At 42.7% G+C, this 23,720-nt stretch overlaps 1 protein-coding gene across 1 annotated transcript in view; it reads left to right on the top strand.

The window, feature by feature from the left end:
- SCIN (scinderin) overlaps positions 1-23,720 on the top strand; it is a 178,256-nt gene that overhangs the window by 89,948 nt on the left and 64,588 nt on the right. Inside the window, exon 5 of the mRNA XM_077490713.1 lies at positions 7,184-7,276. Within this exon, the coding sequence (XP_077346839.1) occupies positions 7,184-7,276 (93 nt within the window). The remainder of the gene's footprint in view (positions 1-7,183; positions 7,277-23,720) is intronic.

Raw genomic sequence — 23,720 nt, 5'->3', positions numbered from 1 at the left:
CCAAATTTCACCCCCCCTCTACCATATCACCTCTTCTACCATGTGACCTCTTCTACCATATCACCTCTTCTACCATGTCGTCTCTTCTACCATGTGACCTCTTCTACCATAAGGTCTCTTCTACCATGTGACCTCTTCTACCATGTGATCTCTTCTACCATGTGACCGCTCCTACCATATCACCTCTTTCTACCATATCACCTCTTTCTACCATATCACCTCTTCTACCTTGGGACCTCTTCTACCATGGGACCTCTTCTACCATGTGATCTCTTCTACCATGTGATCTCTTCTACCATGTCGCCTCTTCTACCATGTGACCGCTTCTACCATATCACCTCTTTCTACCATATCACCTCTTTCTACCATATCACCTCTTCTACCTTGGGACCTCTTCTACCATGTGATCTCTTCTACCATGTCGCCTCTTCTACCATGTCGCCTCTTCTACCATGTGACCTCTTCTACCATGTGACCTCTTCTACAATATTGCCTCTTCTACCATGTCACCTCTTCTACCATGTCACCTCTTCTACCATGTCACCTCTTCTACCATGTCACCTCTTCTACCATGTCACCTCTTCTACCATGTCACCTCTTCTACCATATCACCTCTTCTACCATGTCGCCTCTTCTACCATGTCACCTCTTCTACCATATCACCTCTTCTACCATATCACCTCTTCTACCATGTCGCCTCTTCTACCATGTCACCTCTTCTACCATGTCGCCTCTTCTACCATGTCGCCTCTTCTACCATGTCACCTCTTCTACCATGTCACCTCTTCTACCATGTCACCTCTTCTACCATGTCGCCTCTTCTACCATGTCACCTCTTCTACCATGTCGCCTCTTCTACCATGTCCCCTCTTCTACCATATCACCTCTTCTAGCACAAACCCCCCAAATTTCCCCTCATAACACAAAATTATAATTTTGATCAAAAATGTTGGTGTCTTTGTTTTTAGAGCAAAAGAAAAACAGCAGAGGTGATCAAATACCACCAAAAGAAAGCTCTATTTGTGGGGGGGGGGGGGGGGGGGGGGAATGGTATAAATATAAATGTAATTTATGTAGAGTGTTGCACGACAGCACAATTGTCAGTTAAAGTAACGCAGTGCTTTATAGCAAAAAAATTGCCTGGTTCTGAAGAAGGGGGTAAATCTTCCAGAGGAAAAGTGGATAAATTGTTATTCTGGCCAATTAAATGAATGAATACCCTTAAGTGCTGGATGGGTCTAAATGCGTTTATGAAAATGCAGCTTTAGGTGCGTTTTTGATGCTGCTTTTCTCCTAACAGGAGATAGGGGATCAGGAGAGCTAGGGGCATGAGACCTATTAGCTAAGGACCGCAATGTGTGGTAGATCCACACATCACATATACCCTGCAACATGAATCATGGCGTCAGATTGGGCAGATTTCTGGAAAAAGCGGATCGATTACAATTTGACTTTTTCTAAACCCTGACAGATCCAGGAATTGGCTGAAAAGATAAAGAGGAAGTCATTCAGTGATCGGAATCGTCCTCCAACACTCAGTGGTCAGAGATAACATTCTGAGTCTTATTTATCTTCTTCAGTTTGCTCAGCAGGGCTCCTCCATTAAATGGCAATCAATATTTATTGTGGGAGCACTCCGTACAATGCAGAAGATTACTGGCCAGCTGTAGAACAAACACTGCAACAAAAGCACTTTGATATCCACCTCGAAGGCAAACAGAGCTTTATGTACGAGCAGTTCCCATGAATGAGGAGCTGGCAGATGCTAAGTGAACCGTGTCTAAAGGTACAGCCGGGGCTTGTGACCGCTAAATTCCAGGATTGCCCAAGATCATGCCAAGTGATATGCAGGGTGTACCCTGTGCAAAGTGCATGTTCTGTTATTTCACATCTAGATTTTCAGCTCCACTAGTGATCTGGACAGTTTATAGATAGGCAACTCCTATCCTCATATTGATTAATGTTTCCAAATTAATAACTACTGCAGTAGGGAACAGACACAAAAAGATACACTCTGCATCTTTCCAAATAACTGTTCTGCTTTATTATGATGCATTTATACACATGATTACATTGGTATCAGATTAATATTACAATTGTACTTTTATGGTAACAAGGGGCGTTACATAGGCAGGCTAATTCTAATCAGAACTCGAAAGAATGCAAACATGTAATGAAAACATTATTAGTGTTGTGTGCACAGTGAGGGCATTGTGCAATACATACAAAACAGAATACAATTATACTATAAAAATAGAGCAAAATATATATTCAACGTAAGTATATATATATATATATATATATATATATATATATACACTACACACACACACACACTATATATTTGGTATATATCTGATTTGGTATATTTTATATATATCTATACATATCTATATCTATCTATCTATCTATATATATATATATATATATATATATATATATATATGTATGTGTATATGTATATAGATATAGATAGATAGATAGATATAGATATAGATATAGAGAGAGAGTATATATATATATATATATATGCACAGTATAGGGTATATACACTCACCAGCCACTTTATTGGGTACACCTTGCCAGTACCGGGTTGGACCTCCTTTTGCCTTCATTCTTCATGGCATAAATTCAACAAGAAAATAATATAATATAGCAACCGGGGAGAAATGGCGCTGCCTAAAACCAGGCTCTCATTCCATCTGGACTCATAAAGGGTAGATGTAGGTGAAAACCAGGGTTTTTATCCAAAGAACCCAATAGCCTCCCTAAACCTTATACTAATGGACCCAGGAATAAATGCAGAAAAAACAGCTGCACCCAGAAAATGTTATATCAAACAATATGTGTAATATGTCTCCAAAACAGCAGGAATACTGGTTTCAAGAACTGAAATTCTAGTATCAGGGACTATTAGTCAAACAAATTATATAATATGTCTCCAAATCGACGGAGATTCTGATATCAAAAACTGTTAATGCTAAACTGTGATTCATCACAGAAACATAACAGTGCTGAAATAGGCCAAAAAACAGTGCTGAAATAGGCCAAAAAACTCCCCACTGAGTATAATGCAACAACCTCAATCCCAAAAAAACTCCAAAATTTAACCAAAAATTAGTAAGATCCCACGTGTACCAAACTCCATGTATGACCTACTGCGATTATAACTCAAGTCGCATATATACAAACATATATATAAAAAATGTGTCATTTAGTAGTAAACCTAATGACCTAAGATCCCATAAGTACACTATACCAGTGTTTAGTGACAAATTATATATGTAATGTATCACAATAATAAACCTAAAAAACCTAAAATTACATAAGTACACTATATCAGTGTTTGGTGGCAAAAATCTATACCCAATAACTAAATGTGAAAAATGTGCAAACACTCAGAAACCAAAAAACATGACAAACCCAAAATAAATAATGTGTATATCTATACACACAAGGGGTTTAATATGATACTTGATAATATAGTACGACCCCTAGTGATGAAAACCCAAAAAGATGCTCTAAAACATAAAGACCTTATAAATATGTGAAAAATACAAAATACAAATGGAAATAAAAATAAAATTAAAATGAAAAAATTAATTCATAATAAAGTGCAGAAAAATGTGTAAAAATATAAAATAACAAGAAAAAATATATAAAAATATATTAAATGAGTCCCAAATAAATGTTCATTAGTGCAAATCCAGGTGGTGAATAGCGCGGTTCTTCCATTCTTATAAATTCAACAAGGTGTTGGAAAACATTCCGCAGAGATTTTGCTCCATAGTGACATGATAACATCACGCAGTTGCTGCAGATTTGTCAGCTGCACATCCATGATGCCAATCTCCCATTCCACCACATACCAAAGGTGCTCTATTGGATGAGATGTGGTGAGTGTGGAGGCCATTGGAGGACAGTGACCTCATTGTCCAGTGGTGAGATGATTGGAGCTTTGTGACATGGTGCATTATCCTGCTGGAAGGAGCCATCAGAAGATGGGGACACTGTAGTCATAAAGGGATGGACATGGACAGCAACAATACTCAGGGGGGCCGTGGTGTTTACACAATGCTCAATTGGTACTAAGGGGCCCAAAGTGTGCCAAGAAAATATCCCCCCACCACCATTACACCACCACCACCAGCCTGAACCGGTGATACAAGGCAGGATGGATCCATGAATTCATGTTGTTTACACCAAATTCTTTTTTTTCCCAATAAAAAATTATAATAATAGTGATAACAAATAAAGTATACAAAAACAGCTTTCCTGGGTGTCACACAATACATCCAACTTGTGCTCTGTTGACTTTGTTCTCCAACAATAAAACAGTTTCTCTTTGTGCAGACATCCCATATAACAATTCAGACTATAGATAACTCTTTGCATTTTGGGTACCAATAAACTCAGCAATTGAGGGTTGGTTTTTGGTGAGTGTCCTGAGGATTAGCATTATAAAATAAAGGGGACAGATAAGAACTAAGAAATGAAATGACGGGGGGGGGGGGGGGGGGTTATAGGTTATTTCACTCTTGTATACATCATTGATTTTCGTTAGTCCATGGGGTTCCAGCCCTGAGGACCTTCATTATCCAAGAACCGAGTATATAAATCACATATCAATGATCACGTCTCAAGTCAGCCATTTTGCATCTTGGCAAAGAAGTCAGAGTACTGGAAGTGGAACCATGATTTCCATCGTTTGTGGAATTTTTTGGTATTTTCCGAGGCCATGGCCACTGTCTCCTCCATTTTGTAAAGGGAGTGCACAGCAGACAGCCATTCTGTTACTGTGGGTACATATGTTGTTTTCCAGTGTCCGGGTATAATTGTTTTCGCCACATTTAACAAAAAAGACTTGAGGCTGTAATTGGTGCCAAAGGGGCTTCAACAAAGCATTGAGCAAAGGCTGTGATACGTATGTACATGGGATTTTTTTTGTGTTTTATTTTTAATAAATTTGTAAAGATTTCAAACAAACTTCTTTCACGTTGTCATTATGGGGTATTGTTGGTAGAATTTTGAGGAAAATATTGCATTTAATCCATTTTGAAATAAGGCATAACATAACAAAATGTGAAGCGCTGTGAATACTTTCCGGATTTGCACTGTATCACTGATCACTGTATTAGTGTCACTGGTGATGTCAGTGGCAGTTAGTCGGTCCCCACTCCCCCCCCCCCCAGTTTTAAGCCTCGTACATATGATCTGATTTTCCGCAGACAAAAATTTTTGTCCGAAGGGGCGTTGGCCAGGAACTTGTCTTGCATACAAACAGCAAGGAATTGTTGGCCAACAAACACGAACGTGGTGACGTACTACATGATTTTTCAGCGATTTAGCGCCACCCTTTGGGCTCCTTCTGCTAATTTCATGTTCCGTGTTGATTCGCGCTTTTCATTTTGCACTTTTCATTTTGCGCTTTTCAGTTCATTTATGAACGGCCGTTCATCAACCAGACATGTTGCGGAATCGGAGGAGACAACATGTCATTTATTATTGGCCTTGGAGTTATTGCTTTGACCCAAGTCCAGTCCAGGAACAGGAGGAGGAGGAGTTCTTGGACCAAAAATTGGTTGCTTTATTAATCGTGAGCAATTATGTCATATGCCTTTGCTGCAGGCGCTCCAGGAGAATAATCCAAAAGTTTTTCTGCATTATATCTGGGTGATGGACCCCTGCTTTCAGCAAATATTGGCATTGTTGACCTACTATATTAAGAAGCAGGACACATACATGAGGCTTTTATTTTATTTTTTGGTTGAATAATAATGATTTGATTATTTGGTATATATGATATGATGATTTGGTATACTTTATATATTTTTGGATGCATAGAATTTACTTTTTGGTTAAGTTCTATTGGCAGATAGAATGTCTAATTTTATTTGTTTTCTTTTTTTGATGCACGATAAAAAAATTGTGGAGAATAATACTTGGATACTTGGATGTGTTTTACTTCAAATTACAGTTTGGGAATTGGGAGTAGGCAGTTACATTTTAAAAAATACAATGCAAAATTGACAAGGGACACCAACATAGTTGTATCTTTGATCTTAAAAAGTACGGGATAATGGTGTTGTGGTAACTTGTACAAAAAAAAAAAAAAAAAGCATAATAATATTATTCTTGATATCACTAGAAAAAAAAGCCTTTGAAAATTTGTTTGCAATAACTCCATCAGTAACACCAGCAAAGCAGCTTCATTATTATCCCATTAAAGAAGAAGAGAATTGTGCGCTGCATTTGGAGATTTCATAATTTGCCGCGTCACGAATGTCAATTCTCCCTTACGAGCGCCGGTATACAAGACTGACCGCTTCCGGCTGGTCCTTGCGAGCATGCGTGTTTGTACTTTGGACTTTTGTCCGGCGGACTTGTGTACACACACTTGGAAAATCCGACAACAGACATTTGTCCGCGGAAAATTTTAAAACCTGCCATCCAACATTTGTCCGTGGAAAATCTGACAATTGTCCGATGGAGCCTACACACGGTCGGATTTACCGCCAACAGCCTGACATCGAACATTTCCCGTTGGAAAATTCGATTGTGTGTACAAGGCTTAAGTTAGTGTAGGGTTGAGCACGGTCCCATTATAAATCGCTAATCGCTGCTTTTATTAGTATAAAAATAAATAAAAATTCCAGTATATATCCAATAGTTTGTAGATGTTATAACTTTCACTTTAGAAGAGACAGCTAGCTAAGTGGGTGCCACATCCAATGTAAACTGTTAGAAAATTGTTTTGGACATTTGAGCGGACTTTGCCGGTACCAGAAAGGAATGCTATATAATTTAACAAAAGGGGTTGTGATTGGACACGGCCGATCATGTAGTAAAGAGTCTCTGTCAGAGACCCTTTACCTAGATTGGAGTTGCGGTGTGTCAGATGATCGCCACGATGCGTGCCCCCAGGGGTGTGCAGTGGCTTGATATCTTGGCGACGTCAAATGACATCCAGTCAGGATATCGCAACCACATCATTTCGTTATATGGCAGGCGGAAAGTGGTTAAAGTAGCTCAGTGCCGAATGGCAAAAAATGGCCTTGTATTGAAGAGGGTAAGACCTTCCGGAGCTGAAGTGGTAATTGTTGTTGTTTTGCTGTTATTATTATTGTTTTTTGTTATTAGGATTATTCAACTTTTGAACATGTTTATGTTCTGTGCTTTATAGGTATTGGGGAACAAACCGAAGCTTCGTGAAGGAGACGATAGCGATGATGTAGAAGCAGATACGTCGAACAGGAAGATGGCAAAACTCTACATGGTAAGAATGTGGCAAAGTCCTGAACGTTCAGGTTTGTAAAGATCACTCAGATATGAGCGCTGACCAGGAGCTGAAGACATGGCCGCTGATTGGATACACAATGAAAATTCAGCTTCTAATGCACATTGTGAGAAGCTCACAGCTGCTGTGATTGGCCATTTAGCATGATCTGTGATTGGCTGTGTCCAAGGCACACGGCCAACACAGAACTTCCCTGATGCACGCCCGCGGCGGCGCGTGGGGAACTAGTCAAGGGACACCTTTCCGGAAATTCAGCGCCGTCTTTTGGCTATAGCGTGGGCGCGTAGTGGTTAATTGAACAAGCTGAAGTTGGTTACTATGCGCAGCCGCAGCAGATTTTGAGTGCTCCAGTGTTAGTAATTTCCACCATTAACCTTAATGGGGACCTGTCACAATAGAAATATGGACACTGCAATTGCTGACTACTCTTCAAAGATCTTTTGTCTTTAGTATCCAGAGAGTCATGGAGGCTAGGAGGTCTGACATCACTGGCTGCATACTTGGTTCAGGTCAGTGATTTACTAAGTAGTAAGGCGAGGATAACCATGACAGCACCTATTACATCACTGCTGGGTTCACAGCTGTCATTCCCTGGCTACCGCAGCTGAGGAGGCAGCTAACCAAGCACCATCTGTGCTTAAAGAGGAAGTAAACCCTGATGAGTTTACTTCCTCTTTCATTCCCTGCCAAGGTAAAGCATAATGGACTACTATGCATCGCATAGTAGTCCATTATGTGTCACTTACCTGACACAGGAGCCAGCGAAGTCACCGCTGTCCCCTGTAGTCCACCGCATCCATCTTCTCAGTGGGTCTCGCTGCTCCGTCGCTGTCATTCGGCGAAGCCGCGATGTTGTCACTCCCGCGCATGCACATGGAAGCCGCCACTCGCGGCATATCGCCGTTGACTGCGGTGCGCCCAGTGCGCCTGCGTGCCGCTGTCTACGGCGCATGCTCCGTAGACAGCGGGGCCTGTCTTTCGGCAAATATCTCCTAAACCGTGTAGGTTTAGGAGATATTTCTTGGACCTACAGGTAAGCCTTAATCTAGGCTTACCTGTAGGTCAAAGTGTGTTGTAAGGGTTTACAACCACTTTAACCACTTGCCGACCGCCTCACGCCGATGTACGTCATCAGAATGGCACGGGCAGGCATAAGCACATATATGTACGTCCTTTGCCTCCCGCGGGTCGGGGGCCCGATCGGGCCCCCGCCCGGTGCCTGCGGCGGTCGGTTTTCGTTCGGGAGCGATCCCGGACGAGGGGACGGCCATTCATTCATGGCCACCCCCTCGCGATCGCTCCCGACGAATGGAAATCCCCGGTGACATCACTTCCTCTCCTGTAATGTAAACACAGGAGAGGAAGTGATGTATTCTCTCCTCCGTGTCGGTATTTTTCGTTCCGACACGGAGGAGAGCGGATCAGTGAGTTGCACCAACACATCCCACACACAGTAGAACATGCCAGGCACACTCACACCCCCCCCTTTACCCCCCGATCACCCCCCCAATTACCCCTGCCCCCCAGTCACAGTGACACCAATGTCATTTTTTTTTTTTTTTTTTTTTTTTTTGCATTGGTGTCATTTGTGACTGTAATAACTGTTAGGGCAGTTAGGGTTAGCCCCCTTTAGTTCTAATGTACCCCCCTAACCCCCCCAATAAAGGTTTAACCCCGTGATCACCCCCCGTCGCCAGTGTCACTAAGGCTGGGTTCACATTGCAGCGGTTTATGAGAACGAATGTGATTCGCACCGCACTGCAGTGCAAATCACATCCGATCTCTGTGCGATTCGAGTTCAGCCATTCGCCGCACCCGCCGCACCCGCCACACCCGCCGCACCCGCCGCAAATTCGCACGGGACCCTTTTTTTGGCCCGCAGCAGAATCGGATCGCATGGGTGTTCACACCATGCGATCCGAGTTTGCAGATCGCACTGCGATATGCGAACTGATCTGGGGGTGTCAGTAACATTTCACTGACACTCCCAGCAGTTCGCATAGGGCAGTGTGAACTGCCGCCGGGAGGCATGCGATGCGGGAACCCGCCGCGGATTCGCGGCGTTTCCGCATCGCTCCAGTGTGAACCCAGCCTAATAAGCGATCATTTTTCTGATCGCCGTATTAGTGTCACAGGTGACGCTAGTTAGGCAGGTAGGTATTTAGGTTCGCCGCAGCTTTTTATAGCGCTAGGGACCCCCATATACTACCGCATAAAGCCCCCTGATTGCCCCCTAGTTAACCCTTTCACCAGTGATCACCATATAACTGTTACAGGTGACGCTGGTTGGTTAGTTATTTTTTTATAGTTTCAGGGCACCCGCCATTTATTACCTAATAAAGGTTTAACCCCCTGATCACCCGGCAGGTGTCATTTGTGACTAATAACTGTTAGGGCAGTTAGGGTTAGCCCCCTTTAGTTCTAAGGTACCCCCCTAACCCCCCCAATAAAGGTTTAACCCCGTGATCACCCCCCGTCGCCAGTGTCACTAAGGCTGGGTTCACATTGCAGCGGTTTATGAGAACGGATGTGATTCGCACCGCACTGCAGTGCAAATCACATCCGATCTCTGTGCGATTCGAGTTCAGCTATACAGATAGTATGGCTGAATTCGTGTCGCACCCGCCGCACCCGCCGCAAACTCGCACGGGACCCTTTTTTTGGTCCGCAGCAGAATCGGATCGCATGGGTGTTCACACCATGCGATCCAAGTTTGCAGATCGCACTGCGATATGCGAACTGATCTGGGGGTGTCATTAACATTTCACTGACACTCCCAGCAGTTCGCATAGGGCAGTGTGAACTGCCGCCGGGAGGCATGCGATGCGGGAACCCGCCGCGCATTCGTGGCGTTCCCGCATCGCTCCAGTGTGAACCCAGCCTAATAAGCGATCGTTTTTCTGATCGCTGTATTAGTGTCACAGGTGACGCTAGTTAGGCAGGTAGGTATTTAGGTTCGCCGCAGCTTTTTATAGCGCCAGGGACCCCCATATACTACCGCATAAAGCCCCCTGATTGCCCCCTAGTTAACCCTTTCACCAGTGATCACCATATAACTGTTACAGGTGACGCTGGTTGGTTAGTTATTTTTTTATAGTTTCAGGGCACCCGCCATTTATTACCTAGTCTCACTAGTGTACCCCTAAATTTAGGGGTGTCTACTTTCTAAAATGGGGTCATTTGGGGGGGGGGGGTTTGTGCCATCTTGGCATTTTATGGCCTTCAAAACTGTAACGCCCTTAGAAAGCCTGAAGGCGGTGCTTGGTTTTTGGGGCCCCGTACGCGGCTAGGCTCCCAAAAAGTCCCACATATGTGGTATCCCCGTACTCAGGAGAAGCAGCAGAATTTATTTTGGGGTGTCATTTCACATATGCCCATGGCATGCGTGAGCAATATATCATTTAGTGACAACTTTGTGAAAAAAAAAAAGTTTGTAATTTTCCCGCAACTTGTGGCAAAATATAAAATATTCCATGGACTCAACATGCCTCTCAGCAAATAGCTTGGGGTGTCTACTTTCTAAAATGGGGTCATTTGTGGGGGTTTTGTGCCATCTTGGCATTTTATGGCCTTCAAAACTGTAATAGGTAGTGAGAAGTGAACTCAAAAAATTACGCCCTTAGAAAGCCTGAAGGCGGTGCTTGGTTTTCGGGGCCCCGTACGCGGCTAGGCTCCCAAAAAGTCCCACATATGTGGTATCCCCGTACTCAGGAGAAGCAGCAGAATTTATTTTGGGGTGTCATTTCACATATGCCCATGGCATGCATGAGCAATATATCATTTAGTGACAACTTTGTGAAAAAAAAAAAAAAAAAAAAAAGTTTGTAATTTTCCCGCAACTTGTGGCAAAATATAAAATATTCCATGGACTCAACATGCCTCTCAGCAAATAGCTTGGGGTGTCTACTTTCTAAAATGGGGTCATTTGTGGGGGTTTTGTGCCATCTTGGCATTTTATGGCCTTCAAAACTGTAATAGGTAGTGAGGCGTGAAATCAAAAATTGACGCCCTTAGAAAGCCTGAAGGCGGTGCTTGGTTTTCGGGGCCCTGTACGCGGCTAGGCTCCCAAAAAGTCCCACATATGTGGTATCCCCGTACTCAGGAGAAGCAGCAGAATTTATTTTGGGGTGTCATTTCACATACGCCCATAGCATGTGTGAGCAATATATCATTTAGTGACAACTTTGTGTAAAAAAAAAAAAAAAATTTTTTTTTTGTCATTATTCAATCGCTTGAGGCAAAAAATAAAATATTCAATGGGCTCAACATGCCTCTTATCAATTTCCTTAGGGGGTCTACTTTCCAAAATGGGGTCATTTGGGGGGGTTTTGTACTGCCCTGTCATTTTAGCACCTCAAGAAATGAGATAGGCAGTCGTAAACTAAAAGCTGCGTAAATTCCAGAAAACGTACCTTAGTTTGTAGATGTGACAACTTTTGCGCAAACCAATAAATATACAATTATTGACTTTTTTTTTACCAAAGACATGTGGCTGAATACATTTTGTCCTAAATGTATGACTAAAATTGAGTTTATTGGATTTTTCTAATAACAAAAAGTAGAAAATATCATTTTTTTTCAAAATTTGCGGTCTTTTTACGTTTATATCGCAAAAAATAAAAATCGCAGAGGCAATCAAATACCATCAAAAGAAAGCTCTATTTGTGGGAAGAAAAGGACGCAAATTTTGTTTGGGTACAACATTGCATGACCGCGCAATTACCAGTTAAAGCAGCGCAGTGCCAAAGTGTAAAAAGACCTCTGGTCATTTACCAGCAAAATGGTCCGGTCTGAAAGTGGTTAATTAGCTGCATTGGAGAACAGGGGAAATGCCCCTGATGTCTCCAAAAAGAGGACCTGTCACTTGCCCGGGGGGGGGGGGGGGGGGGGGGGGGGGGCTTGTTGCTCCCCTTGTAAAGGGAATACAAGATATGTGTGTGTGTGTGTGTGTGTGTGTGTGTATAAAATAAAAGAGGGCCTGCCACTTGCTCAGTGCCATCACATAGGGGGCTTGTTGTAAAAGCAATACCGTACTTGACAGAATATGACGACCCCCCTAATTTTCAATTTTTTTCCAAGTTTTTGCCTATACTCACCATATGAGACGACCCACCCTCCCCCTTCTGAGGCTTCATATTTCCAGCGGGCGGTATTTTGTACCTGGCGTATAAGACGACCCTCGCTTTTTGGCCGTTTTTTTTAAAGTGTAAAAGGTCCTCTTATACACCGGAAAATACGATAAGTCAAATAAGCTCTAACGAGCAGGGTTCTCTGATTTCTCCTGTATTGAATTGTATTGTAAGTGTACTATCTGCCCTCATGCTGTAAAGCGATGCGCAAACTGTTGGTGCTATATAAATCCTGTGTGACAAAAAAAAAAAAATAGAAAAAAAAAAAAATAATTTAAAAAAAAAAAAATATATATATATATATATATATATATATATATATAATTTAAAGCACCCCCCAATTCAAACATGCGGTGTAGGGTGCTCTTATGCATCTAAACATAAGTTGCGCCACACAGGTATCGCCGCAAACATTGGAGCAAATGCCAAAATTCTAGCACCATAGTTCACAGTTAATTCTGAAAATGTGAAAGGCTTGACATGTTTGGTATATTTTACGGAAAAATATTTACTAAACAAAACACCATTTTTATATTTTACGGAAAAATGTTTTGTTTGCATTAAAAAAAAAAAAGTCATGTATTTTTTTCCTGAAAATATGCATTTGATAAATAACTGCGCTAATATTGTGCAACAGTAATGCCCCGTATACACGGTCAGACTTTCCGACGACAAAATCTGTCTGATTTTTTCCGAAGGCGTTTGGCCCAAACTTGTCTAGCATACACACGGTCGCACAAAGTTGTTGGACAATCCGTTCGTTTTGAACGTGGTGACGTACAACACGTATGACGGGACTATAAAACGGGCCAGTAGCCAATAGCTTTCATCTCGTGATTTATAGATCCAGCTCTCAAACTTTGTGTGTAAGAAATTCCGACGCAAAAATTCTGATGGAGCCCACACACACGATCTGATTTTTTCCGACAACATGATCCGATCGCACATTTTCCGTCGGAAAGTCCGACCGCGTGTACAGGGCATAAGAAAAAATTGCAACTACCGCCATTTTAATCTACAGGTTCTCTACTATTAGAATATAAATATTTTTGAGGTTTTAAAATAATTTATAGAAAAAAAAATGCAGAAATTATTATTTTTTTGCACAAAACTAAAAAAGTGTCCCGCTAGACGAGGGGTAAGTCTGTAACTGCTTTAGGAGTGCCTGAAAAGAACGGCGTGTAATTTGATCACGAGCTGTTTGAATTATTTTTCAAAGCAGAAATGGTTTTAAGGCTGGAAAAAGCCAATCATAACCGAACATAACTAAACAAATCCACGTGTTGGCAGGAGTTCTGTATTCATTTCAGCACACGTGATTCCTCCAGCACGCCCAGAGCACAAACCTATAACAAGCCAGAGAGCCTCATCGTCTGCCATGACTCACATGTGTTATTGTTTTATTAATCAGAAAACATACAGTTACATACCGGGCCATTTTTTTGCAATGCAACACTGCGTCGCTTTAACTGACAATTGCGCAGTCATGTGACGCTGTACCCAAACAAAATTTATGTTCTTTTTTTCCCACAAATAGAGCTTTTTTGGTGGTATTTGATCACCTCTGTGGTTTTTATTTTTAAACCAAAGAAAAAAAAAAAAAGAGTGACAATTTTGAAGAAAAAAAAAAACTTTTTTTTTTTTACTTTCCACTATAATAAATTTTCAAAAAATAATCTAAAAATGTAATCAACAGTTTAGACCAATATGTATTCTTATACATATTTTTGGTAAAAGGAAAACGCAAAAGCTGTATATTGATTGGTTTACGCAAAAGTTATCGCGTCTACAAACTATGAGATAGATTTAGGGACTTCTAAATTTTTTTAATTTTTACTGGTAATGACGGCAATCTGCGATTTATTTAGCAGGACTGCAACATTGTGGCAGACAAATCTGTCCCCAAATGACACTTTTTGGGGGACCAGTGACATTATTACATTGATGAGCGCTATAAAAAAAAGCACTGATCAATGTATAATGACATAAATGGCAGGGAAGGGGTTAACACTAGGGGTGATCAAGGGGTTAACTGTGTTCCCTCAGCGTGTTCTAACTCTAGTGGGGATGGGCTGCCTGTGACATGATAGAGATCACTGTTCCCGATCACTGGGAACAGCAGATCTCTAAGATGTCCCCTGTCAGAACGGGGATCCGCCTTGTTTAGAAGGGCAGATCCCCGTTCTGCCTCTGTGTATAGCGATCGCGGGCGGCCAACGGAGAACGAGTCTGCCAGTCCCGGGGGCACGTTCCCTCGGAACACCCACAATCTCACATGCATGGTTCACGCAGGAGAGCCGACCTGCCGTGGTTAATTGAAGAAGCTGAAGCTGGAAGCTGATTAGCTACCATGCACAGCTGCACCAGATTTTGCACTCTCCAGTTTTAGTGAATCAACCTCAGACTGGGGAAACAGAAGAACATTAGCAGTTCTCAGCATCGCTGAAGCGCGGGTTCTGTGCGCATTTCCTGCACCACGCTCAAAACTCGCTGCCTTTGTCATCTGCTGTGGGGACCAAATGTTTCGCTAACGGCACCCCTTGAAGTTTGATTGCTGCGCTTTTTTTAAAAGTAGTGCATTCCCTATTGTTTTCTGTGTTCTGTTTTGGTTTGCAGCCTACTCAAATTTGCACCGCGTGGAAATGCGCAAGAGTTTCACATAAATGGTTGCACATTCCTGTGCGATGCAGGTGTGTACCGGCCCTTATGGAAAAAAGGTTTAGTAAGAGATCAGCTATTACTTACCGTTTGGATTTTAACAGGGCTTTTTTTTCTTGTAGATTAGTTGCAGGTACTCTCCACTTCTGAAATATCTCGTCTCCACCACCCACCCACCTCTAAATACCGTCTCTTGGTTCCACCCCCAACCCACCTCCCAGTACCGTCCCTTTAGAGATTATAGAACCAAGTATCATTTATGTGCTGCCAAGTAATGTGTATGGAATTTGTTAATGATAACAGGAAATGCAGTAACAATAGATCCCCCCTCCCCAGCAACAACAGCCAGCAACAGTAGACCTCTCCCTCAACAGTACATCCCTCCCAGAAACAATTGACCCCCCAGCAGTGGTGGCTCGTCCATATATGGGGCGCAGGGGGCACCCCCCCCCTAATCCATGCGCCTGGCCCCTAAGCTACATACAGGGTGCCTGACGCATTGATTTCAATGGGTTTTATTTTTTATTTTATTTTTTTGAACCCCATGATTAGAGCCTGAGGCTCTAATTGGCTTCAAAAAAGGGTGGGCTCCGGACGCAGAGCACTGCCCCCTGAGCCCACCCAGTTGTCAGTTGTGTGACATTAGTAAATTAATATTCGCTAATGTCTTCTTGCTTCTCCCTCCAGCTAATCAGGAAGCGGGTCCTGAGACCTGATTGGCCCTGGAGTCTTAGGACTCCCAGCCTATCAGGTCTCAGGACCCACTTCCTGTTCAGCCAGCAGGATAAGCAACTGCCCCAGCTCTTCCCTCGGCAAGCTGGAGCGAGGAGCAGCATTGGCCTCCGAAGGCAAGGTCACTGATCGCAACCCATCCGTCTCCTGCGACGGGGGTTCACTGATTGCTGCCCATCTGTCTCCCGTGAGGGGTGGTTCACTGATCGCCGCCCATCCGTCTCCTGTGAGGGGGGGGCGCTGATTTCTGCCATCCATCTGTTGCGGGGGGGGGGGCAGGGGCGGATCCAGAGTCTAGTCTCGGGAGGGGCACTGCCAGAAAATAAGGTGTTGCTTACAGAACCGTATTTAATGTATCATACAGTCCGGATTGGACAGAGGGGGAGCTAATCAGCAATGCCTGCCGGCCACCCGCGATTGCTCCCCACAGAGATAGAACGGTGGTCTGCCTATGTAAACAAGACAGACTGCCATTCTGTCAGAGATGAACAGAGTGATCTTGTGTTCCTGCTAACCAGGAACATGGAGCACTCTGTTCATCTAGTGAATTCACCCTTCACACAGTTAGCAAGAACCCCCTAGGGCAGTGATGGCGAACCTTGGCACTCCAGATGTTTTGGAACTACATTTCCCATGATGCTCATGCACTCTGCAGTGTAGTGGAGCATCATGGGAAATGTAGTTCCAAAACATCTGGGGTGCCAAGGTTCGCCATCACTGCCCTAGGGACACACTAAGGGCATTTTTATACCTGGGCGTTGGGGGCTTTGGCAGTAAAGCGCAGCTATTTTTAGCGGCACTTTACCGTCGTTTTAGCATCACTTTTCTCCTGATAGTGTGAAAGGGGTCTTAACCCTTTGGTCGCCCCTAATGTTAACCCCTTCCCTGCCAGTGTCATTAGTACAATAACAGTGCATATTTTTAGCCCTGATCACCGTATTAGTGTCCCTGGTCCCCAAAAAGTATCAAAAATGTTAGTTAGGTGTCTGATTTGTCCGCCGCAATGTCCCAGTCCTGCTAAGAATTGCTGATCACCGCCATTACTAGTAAAACATGAATAAAAATAAAAAAAAATTGTAGATGCTATAACTTTTGCGCAAACCAATCAATATATGTTTATTACATTTTTCTTACCAAAAATATGTAATTCCTATACTTTGGTGCTCTGATGTGGGGAGGGGCTTCCAAGGACCAAGAGAGATGAGCAGGATTGCAGGCAGCATCGCCAATCTCCATCACTTCACATACACTGCAGCCTCCATGTCTTCATCCTGAGTGTCAGTCTTGACGTTCACACTACGTTGGAGACTTGGAGAAGAACGTGGAGGGAGGAGGTGGGTGGAGCCAATACTCTCACGCTAGGCTCGAAGGAGGAAGAAGGCTCTGAATGCGGCACCTCGCTCTCCTCCCCTTCAGCAGCGGCTGGAACGTGACTGATCTGACGTCACTAGCAACCAGCACAGTGGGCATTAGAGAGGCCAGGCCAGTGGTGCAGCTCCACCCACCTTCGAGTCCTCCATCCATCTTCTCCAGGCTCCAGCGTGGCATAAAGTGAACAGGGTGCCGTTGCTGATGTGAGAGAGACTCAGGACGGGAGTCATTAATATTTTCGGGAGGGGCAATTGCCCCGTTGCCCCCCAGATCCGCCCCTGCGGGGGGGCAGGTTTGTTTGCCGCCCCCCCCCAAAATATTGAGCATCAGCTGCCACTGCCCCCCAGCAACATAAACCCCCCCCCCAGGAACAATATATTCCCCACCAGCAACAGTAGACCTCTGCAGCAACAATAGCTCCCACAACAGCCAGCATTAATAGATCCTCCAGCACACCCCAGCATCCCTAGCCATTACATACATTCTGTGCTGGGGGTGCCAAAACTGTATTCCCCCCAGTGAAAAAAACAAAACAAAAAAAAACATGGATTGTAAGCTCCATGAGCCGGGTCCTCCTACTGTCTCCCTTTTATATTATAGAGCCCTGCACAAATTGTTGGTGCTATATGAATCCTGTATAATAATAATAATAATACAATTACTGTGGGATTCCACATCCAAACAGCAACAGCACTAAAAGAGGACAATATATATATATATATATATATATATATATATATATATATATATATATATATATATATATATATATAACAATAATATTAATAATAATTAATACTAATTATATATATATATATATAAATATATAAAATTATATTATATATTATAATATATAATAATAGTAATAATAATACAATATATATAACAATAATACTTAATACTAATTATATATATATATATATATATATATATATATATATATATATATATATATATATATATATATATATATATATATATATATATATATATATATTATATATTATATATTATAATATTATATACCGGTAATACTACTAATAATAATAATACAATATATATAACAATATATATCTCAGTTTTACAATTACCCCCTTCCAGTCCATATTACCTAATGTTACAATCATACACTCAGTTCCTCAATCCAACGCATGCGCAGCTCGGTGTACATTGTATTGCAATCTTTATTGCAGAAGGGTGCAATAAAAAACACGCCATGCCTTTTTTTTTTTTTCATTTTAGACTTTTAGACTGCTGTGTGTGATTGTGACGGAAGGAGATGTATAAACACAAGACTTATATAGAGCGTTCGTTCTCTGTAGAAGAAGTGACATGCAGGAAACAAAAATTCTATTAATAAACTTCATAAAGAATGACAAGGTCAAGAAGTAATACATTTTTTTTCCTGCTTTTCATAATTAGTCCCCATTCACACAACGCGTAGCGGGAAATTGCACCCCCACTCACAGTTTTGTTTGTGCGATTCTCACATGAAAAAGCGTGTCGCAATTTTGGGCGGCCCAACCGCTTAGCTTACTTTTACGCTGATCCGATTTTGTCTCATTAAAAAAAGTGGAAGAAAACAGCATAACTTTAACCACTTCAGCTCCGGAAGGATTTACCCCCTTAATGACAAGGATATTTTAGCCTTTCTTAAATGATCAACCCTTCCATCGATCAAGTCTTCCTTCAAATGATCCTTACTTTGATCAAACCTTACTTCGATCATTTGATGCTTCCTTCGAAGGAAGGATTGATCGTTTGAAGAAAGGATTGATCAATAGAATAAAGAGTTGATCAATCAAAGGAAGGGGCAATTGATTGAAGAGGAAGGGTCAATCATTCATTCAAATAAAGGATCAAGTCATTGATCAAGGATCGGTCAAAGGAAGGATCAAACCTTGGATTGAAGGAAGGATCAAAGCTGCTTCAGTGTGAACCTAGCTTTATTCAGCAAGGATGACCAAGGAGGAGAGGTGAGGGTTAAAAAAAATCCGTTGCATAAAGGAATGCTTCTTATCTATGCTGATGCAACTTCTGTGAGATAACATGGAAGTCCATGGGGCTGAAATCGCAGAATTTAATGTGATTTCCCATTTCAATTCTGTGAACCCTGGCTTGAGATCTTCTAAAGTTACACTGGAAATCACACAGAAATCGCATTATAATAGTGAGAAGTGACATAATGTGTCACATTACAATTAACACAATGCGGGAAAAACGCATATGCATTTTTCATGCGTTTTTAATACAGAGCAGTGTGATAGTAGCCTAATTCGTGTGTGTTTTGTTGTGCTACAAAAGTGGCAAAAATAGTGGCAAAAAGGAATCACATTTGGGGTAACAGTTATGCTGAATGGCATAACAAACGTGTTGCGATTTTGCCAAGATTTGGTATTGAAAGCAGAATCACTGCAATTTTGCTAACTCATAGCTCCCAACTGTCCCTGATTTCGAGGGACTGTCCCTGTTTTGGAGCAATGTCCCTCATTCCTCCTCATTTGTCCCTCATTTGGTCTGATCTCTATAAATGTATATAAAATGCACTTTTTATCCATCAAAAAGTGTTTTCCAGTGGTAAACCTTTCATCTGATTTCTAAATTGCTGCATTTGTAAATTCCAAAAGCGAATATAAAGGAATAGTAGTGGTAAAAAAAGCACTTGTGGGTTTAACCAATCTTGTTTTTTTGTACAATTCTCCTTTAAGGGGGAGTGACAAGGGGTGTGTCCTATGCCTGCATACTTTTGCTGATAGGTGTGCCTCATTCCTATCTCAAAAAGTTGCGGGGGTATGCTAACTGGTTACAATGTTATTAGTATTTGCAGTGAGGACATCTTGTAAGTGTAAGGCCTCGTTCACACAGAGCGTAGTATAGTGTACTACAGCGTTGGCCTGTGCAAGGGTCGGGTTGATCACTTCTCAGCCATTCATTGGAAGCTTTGTCTTCTATTTAATGATTATAAAGCTCGCTGTGATTGGTTGAGGCAGAAGTTGTGATGTCATCTGCCTGCCTCTTAGGAGATGTCAGTTTAACATGCATGCAGTGAGCACTCTGATCTGTGCGTCTGCTGCTGTGGATTTTGCACACCTCCCAACTTTTTGAGATGGGAATGAGGAACACCTATCAGCAAAAGTATGCAAGCATAGGACACGCCCCTTGCCACTCCCCCTTAAAGGAGAATTGTACAAAAAAACAAGATTGGTTAAACCCACGAGTGCTTTTTTTTTTAACACTACTATTCCTTTATATTGGCTTTTGGAATTTACAAATGTAGCAATTTAGGAATCAGATGAAAGGTTTAGCGCTGGGAAAACACTTTTTGATAGATAAAAAGTGCATTTTATATACAACTATATAGATCAGACCAAAATGAGGAGGAAAGAGGGACAGAGGGACATTGCTTCAAATCAGGGACAGTCCCTCCAAATCAGGCATGCAGCCTTTGCATTCACTACAATAGTCCGCCTGCATGCAGTTCCAAGGCGGATGCAGACACAGAAAACGGTGGCTCGGGATGCAGGATGAGTGTCAGTGCCTATCTGAATGATGCCCAACTGACCGGTGATGTGTTTGGGATTGGATCCTGATTTTCTAGTGTCTATTTGTTGTACTCCGTCCTATAGGAAATCCTTTGCATGTTTCTACAAGCAGTATGTGAAATGCAAATATTGAGATCTCCAATATATTCAGGTCTCCTGAGTCCGGAGACAAATCCAGGAACACGTGTAGACCCTCCTGCAATGGCTGCAGTGCTTGCAGAAATTACAACTATATAGTTACAATGCAATAATAACAGAAACATTGTTATGGGACGGGAAGTGGACGTGTTCTTGATTATTTTTTAAATTTGACCTCCAGCCTCCCTTTCAGTCTCGCACAGTTGTACCAGTGTTCTATCAGAAAGCCTCTGCCCATCAGAAAGTGCAACCTTAGTGACGTCTCGTCACGGCCATCTTGGTACACCCGCACTTGTCCCCACTAAGCCTACAGTCAGAAGGCGGCAAGTGGACATCTTTTTACACCCACTGGAGTCTTGCATTTTACACTTATTTTTACCAGCAAACTCAGTTTATACAATGGAACCTTGGATTACGTGCATAATTAATTCCAGGAGAATGCTTGTAATCCAAAGCACTCGCATATCAAAGCGAGTTTGCCCATAGAAGTCAATGGAAAGGAAGATAATTTGTTCTGCATTGACTTCTATTACATGCAATACTGCATGTGGCCAGAGGTGGGGTGGGGGCGCTGGAGAGCTCAGCTGAACTCAGAAAGCCTCGGAAAGGCTCGGAAATACTCAGGAACAGAGTATTTCTGAGTGTTTCTGAGTATTTCTGAACGGCTGCGAACTGTTCCCAGTGTCCCCGGCGCCCCCGCACCTCTGGCCAAATGCGGTGCTGCACACCCCATTAGCTTGAATTCTGCCTGTTTTTGCGAGACAACACTTGCAAACTGAGTCAGAATTAAAAAAAAATATTGCTGGTCTTTCAAAGCGCTCGTTAACTGCGTTACTCATAAACCAAGGTTCCACTGTATAGGGAAATACAGGATTTTGATGTTGAATCTTAAACTCAGCGATGTTCTGTCAGATTAGAAAACCCCTGAGATCAGCAGGCTCGCCGCTGCTTTTAAAATTAAACTTCAAAACAGTCGCACGGATTTCAAAATCCTTTATTTCACTATATAAGCTGAGTTTACTGGTAAAAATAAGTGTGAAATGCAGGACTCCAGTGGGTGTAAAAAGATGTCTGCTTGCCGCTGTTTTGTCAGATTAGCTGACCTGTCAGAATGTGTAACGGAAGTGATGTTCTGTCGCCACCATCTTGCTACACCCCACACTCCTCCACAGTAAGGATACACTGAGAAGGGGGAAAGCGGACATCTTGTTACACCCACCGGAGTTTTGCATTTTACACTTATTTTTAACAGTAAAGTTTATATAGTGAAATGCAGTACTTAGAACTCCGTCTGACAGGTTAGATGTTGAATAAAAGTAGCCAATTTCTGTCAGATTAGCAAACCTATGTGATGAGCAGGCTTGCCACTGCTTTTAAAATTCTCATCTAATCAGTCAGACAGAATTCTAAGTACTGTCACTTTTACTTTCACTATATAAACTCACTTTATTATTAAAAATACGTATAAAATGCAAAACTCCGGTGGGTGTAACAAGATGTCCACTTTCCCCCTTCTCAGTGTATCCTTACTGTGGGCAAGTGTGGGGTGTAGCAAGATGGCGGTGATGGAACACCACTTCTGTTACACATTCTGACGGGACACCTAATCTGATGAAACACCGCCGTCTGACTGTAGGCTTAGTGGGGATGAGTGCGGGTGTACCAAGATGGCCGTGACGGGACATCACTAAGGTTGCACTTTCTGATGGGAAGCAGCTTTCTGATAGAACACAAGTACAACTGTGCGAGACTGAAGGAGAGGCTGGAGGTCAAATGTAAAAAATAATTTAGGATGTGTCTCCATAACAATGTTTCTGTTATTATTGTACTGTACTGTAACTATATAATTGTAATTCTGCAAGCACTAAGGGTAGTGGCTTTCTGATAGAACACCAGCTTCTTTCCTGGGTTGAAATGGCTTATTCTGATTTCACTGCACACTGTGAGCTTCTTACAATGTGATTCAGAAGCTGCAGCAAGTCAGATAGAACCCGCCTCATTTTCATGCTGGGGGACATCCTCTAGATTTCACCGGACACCCCCGAATGTCCCTGACCCGCCCCTTTCATTCATTGGATTTCAGGCCTTTCAATCATAAAGGCTCAGCATCACATGCGGCGTTACTTAGGATGGTCTGCATGAAAATGCAGTCTGTCTAGGAACACCAACTCCTCCAGACTGACACCCACCTATCAAGGCATTTTCATATTTGCTTGCATCAGGGCTTGGGCACAAAGGTGTACAGACAGCAGTAAATATCACTTATATATACTGTGTAAACATATTCCCAGAGAATAGGTGCAGGAACTCCCCCCTTCTGAGTCACCCGCCTTCATCTCTGCCCCCTACCTACCCCTGAGCACTGTCTCTTGGCTCCACCCCCTACCCTCCTCCCAGTGCTGCCCCTTTTAAAGAATTTTTAGAGAATACAGAACCACTACGTAATTTGTATGGAGTTTGATTCAACCCCCCCCCCCCCCCCCCAGCAACAATAGACTCCCCCAGCAACAACAGGCCCCACCACAGCAAAAATAGATCCCCCACGCAACAACAGACCCCCCCCCCCCAGCAACAATGGACCCTCCCCAACAATAGACCCCCACAGCAACAACAGATCTCCCAGCAGCCAGCATCAATAAGACCCTCCAGCAGCCAGCAACAATAAAAATAGACCTCTCCCTCAACAGTAGATCCCTTCCATCAACAATGGACCCCCCCCCCCAGCAACATCAGACCCCCTATCCAACAACAATAGACCTACCCAGTAGGGATGAGCTTCGTGTTCGAGTCGAACGCATGTTCGACTCGAACATCGGTCGTTCGTGCGTTCGCCGAATTCCGAACGTTTGGGCC

The sequence above is a fragment of the Lithobates pipiens genome, unplaced genomic scaffold, assembly GCF_037356315.1.
Source record: "Lithobates pipiens isolate NorthernLeopardFrog02 unplaced genomic scaffold, aLitPip1_a1.2 Scaffold_19, whole genome shotgun sequence".
NCBI lineage: Eukaryota > Metazoa > Chordata > Amphibia > Anura > Ranidae > Lithobates > Lithobates pipiens.
The sequence above is the reverse complement of the archived record's forward strand: the minus strand, read 5'-3'. Positions and strand labels throughout refer to the sequence as shown.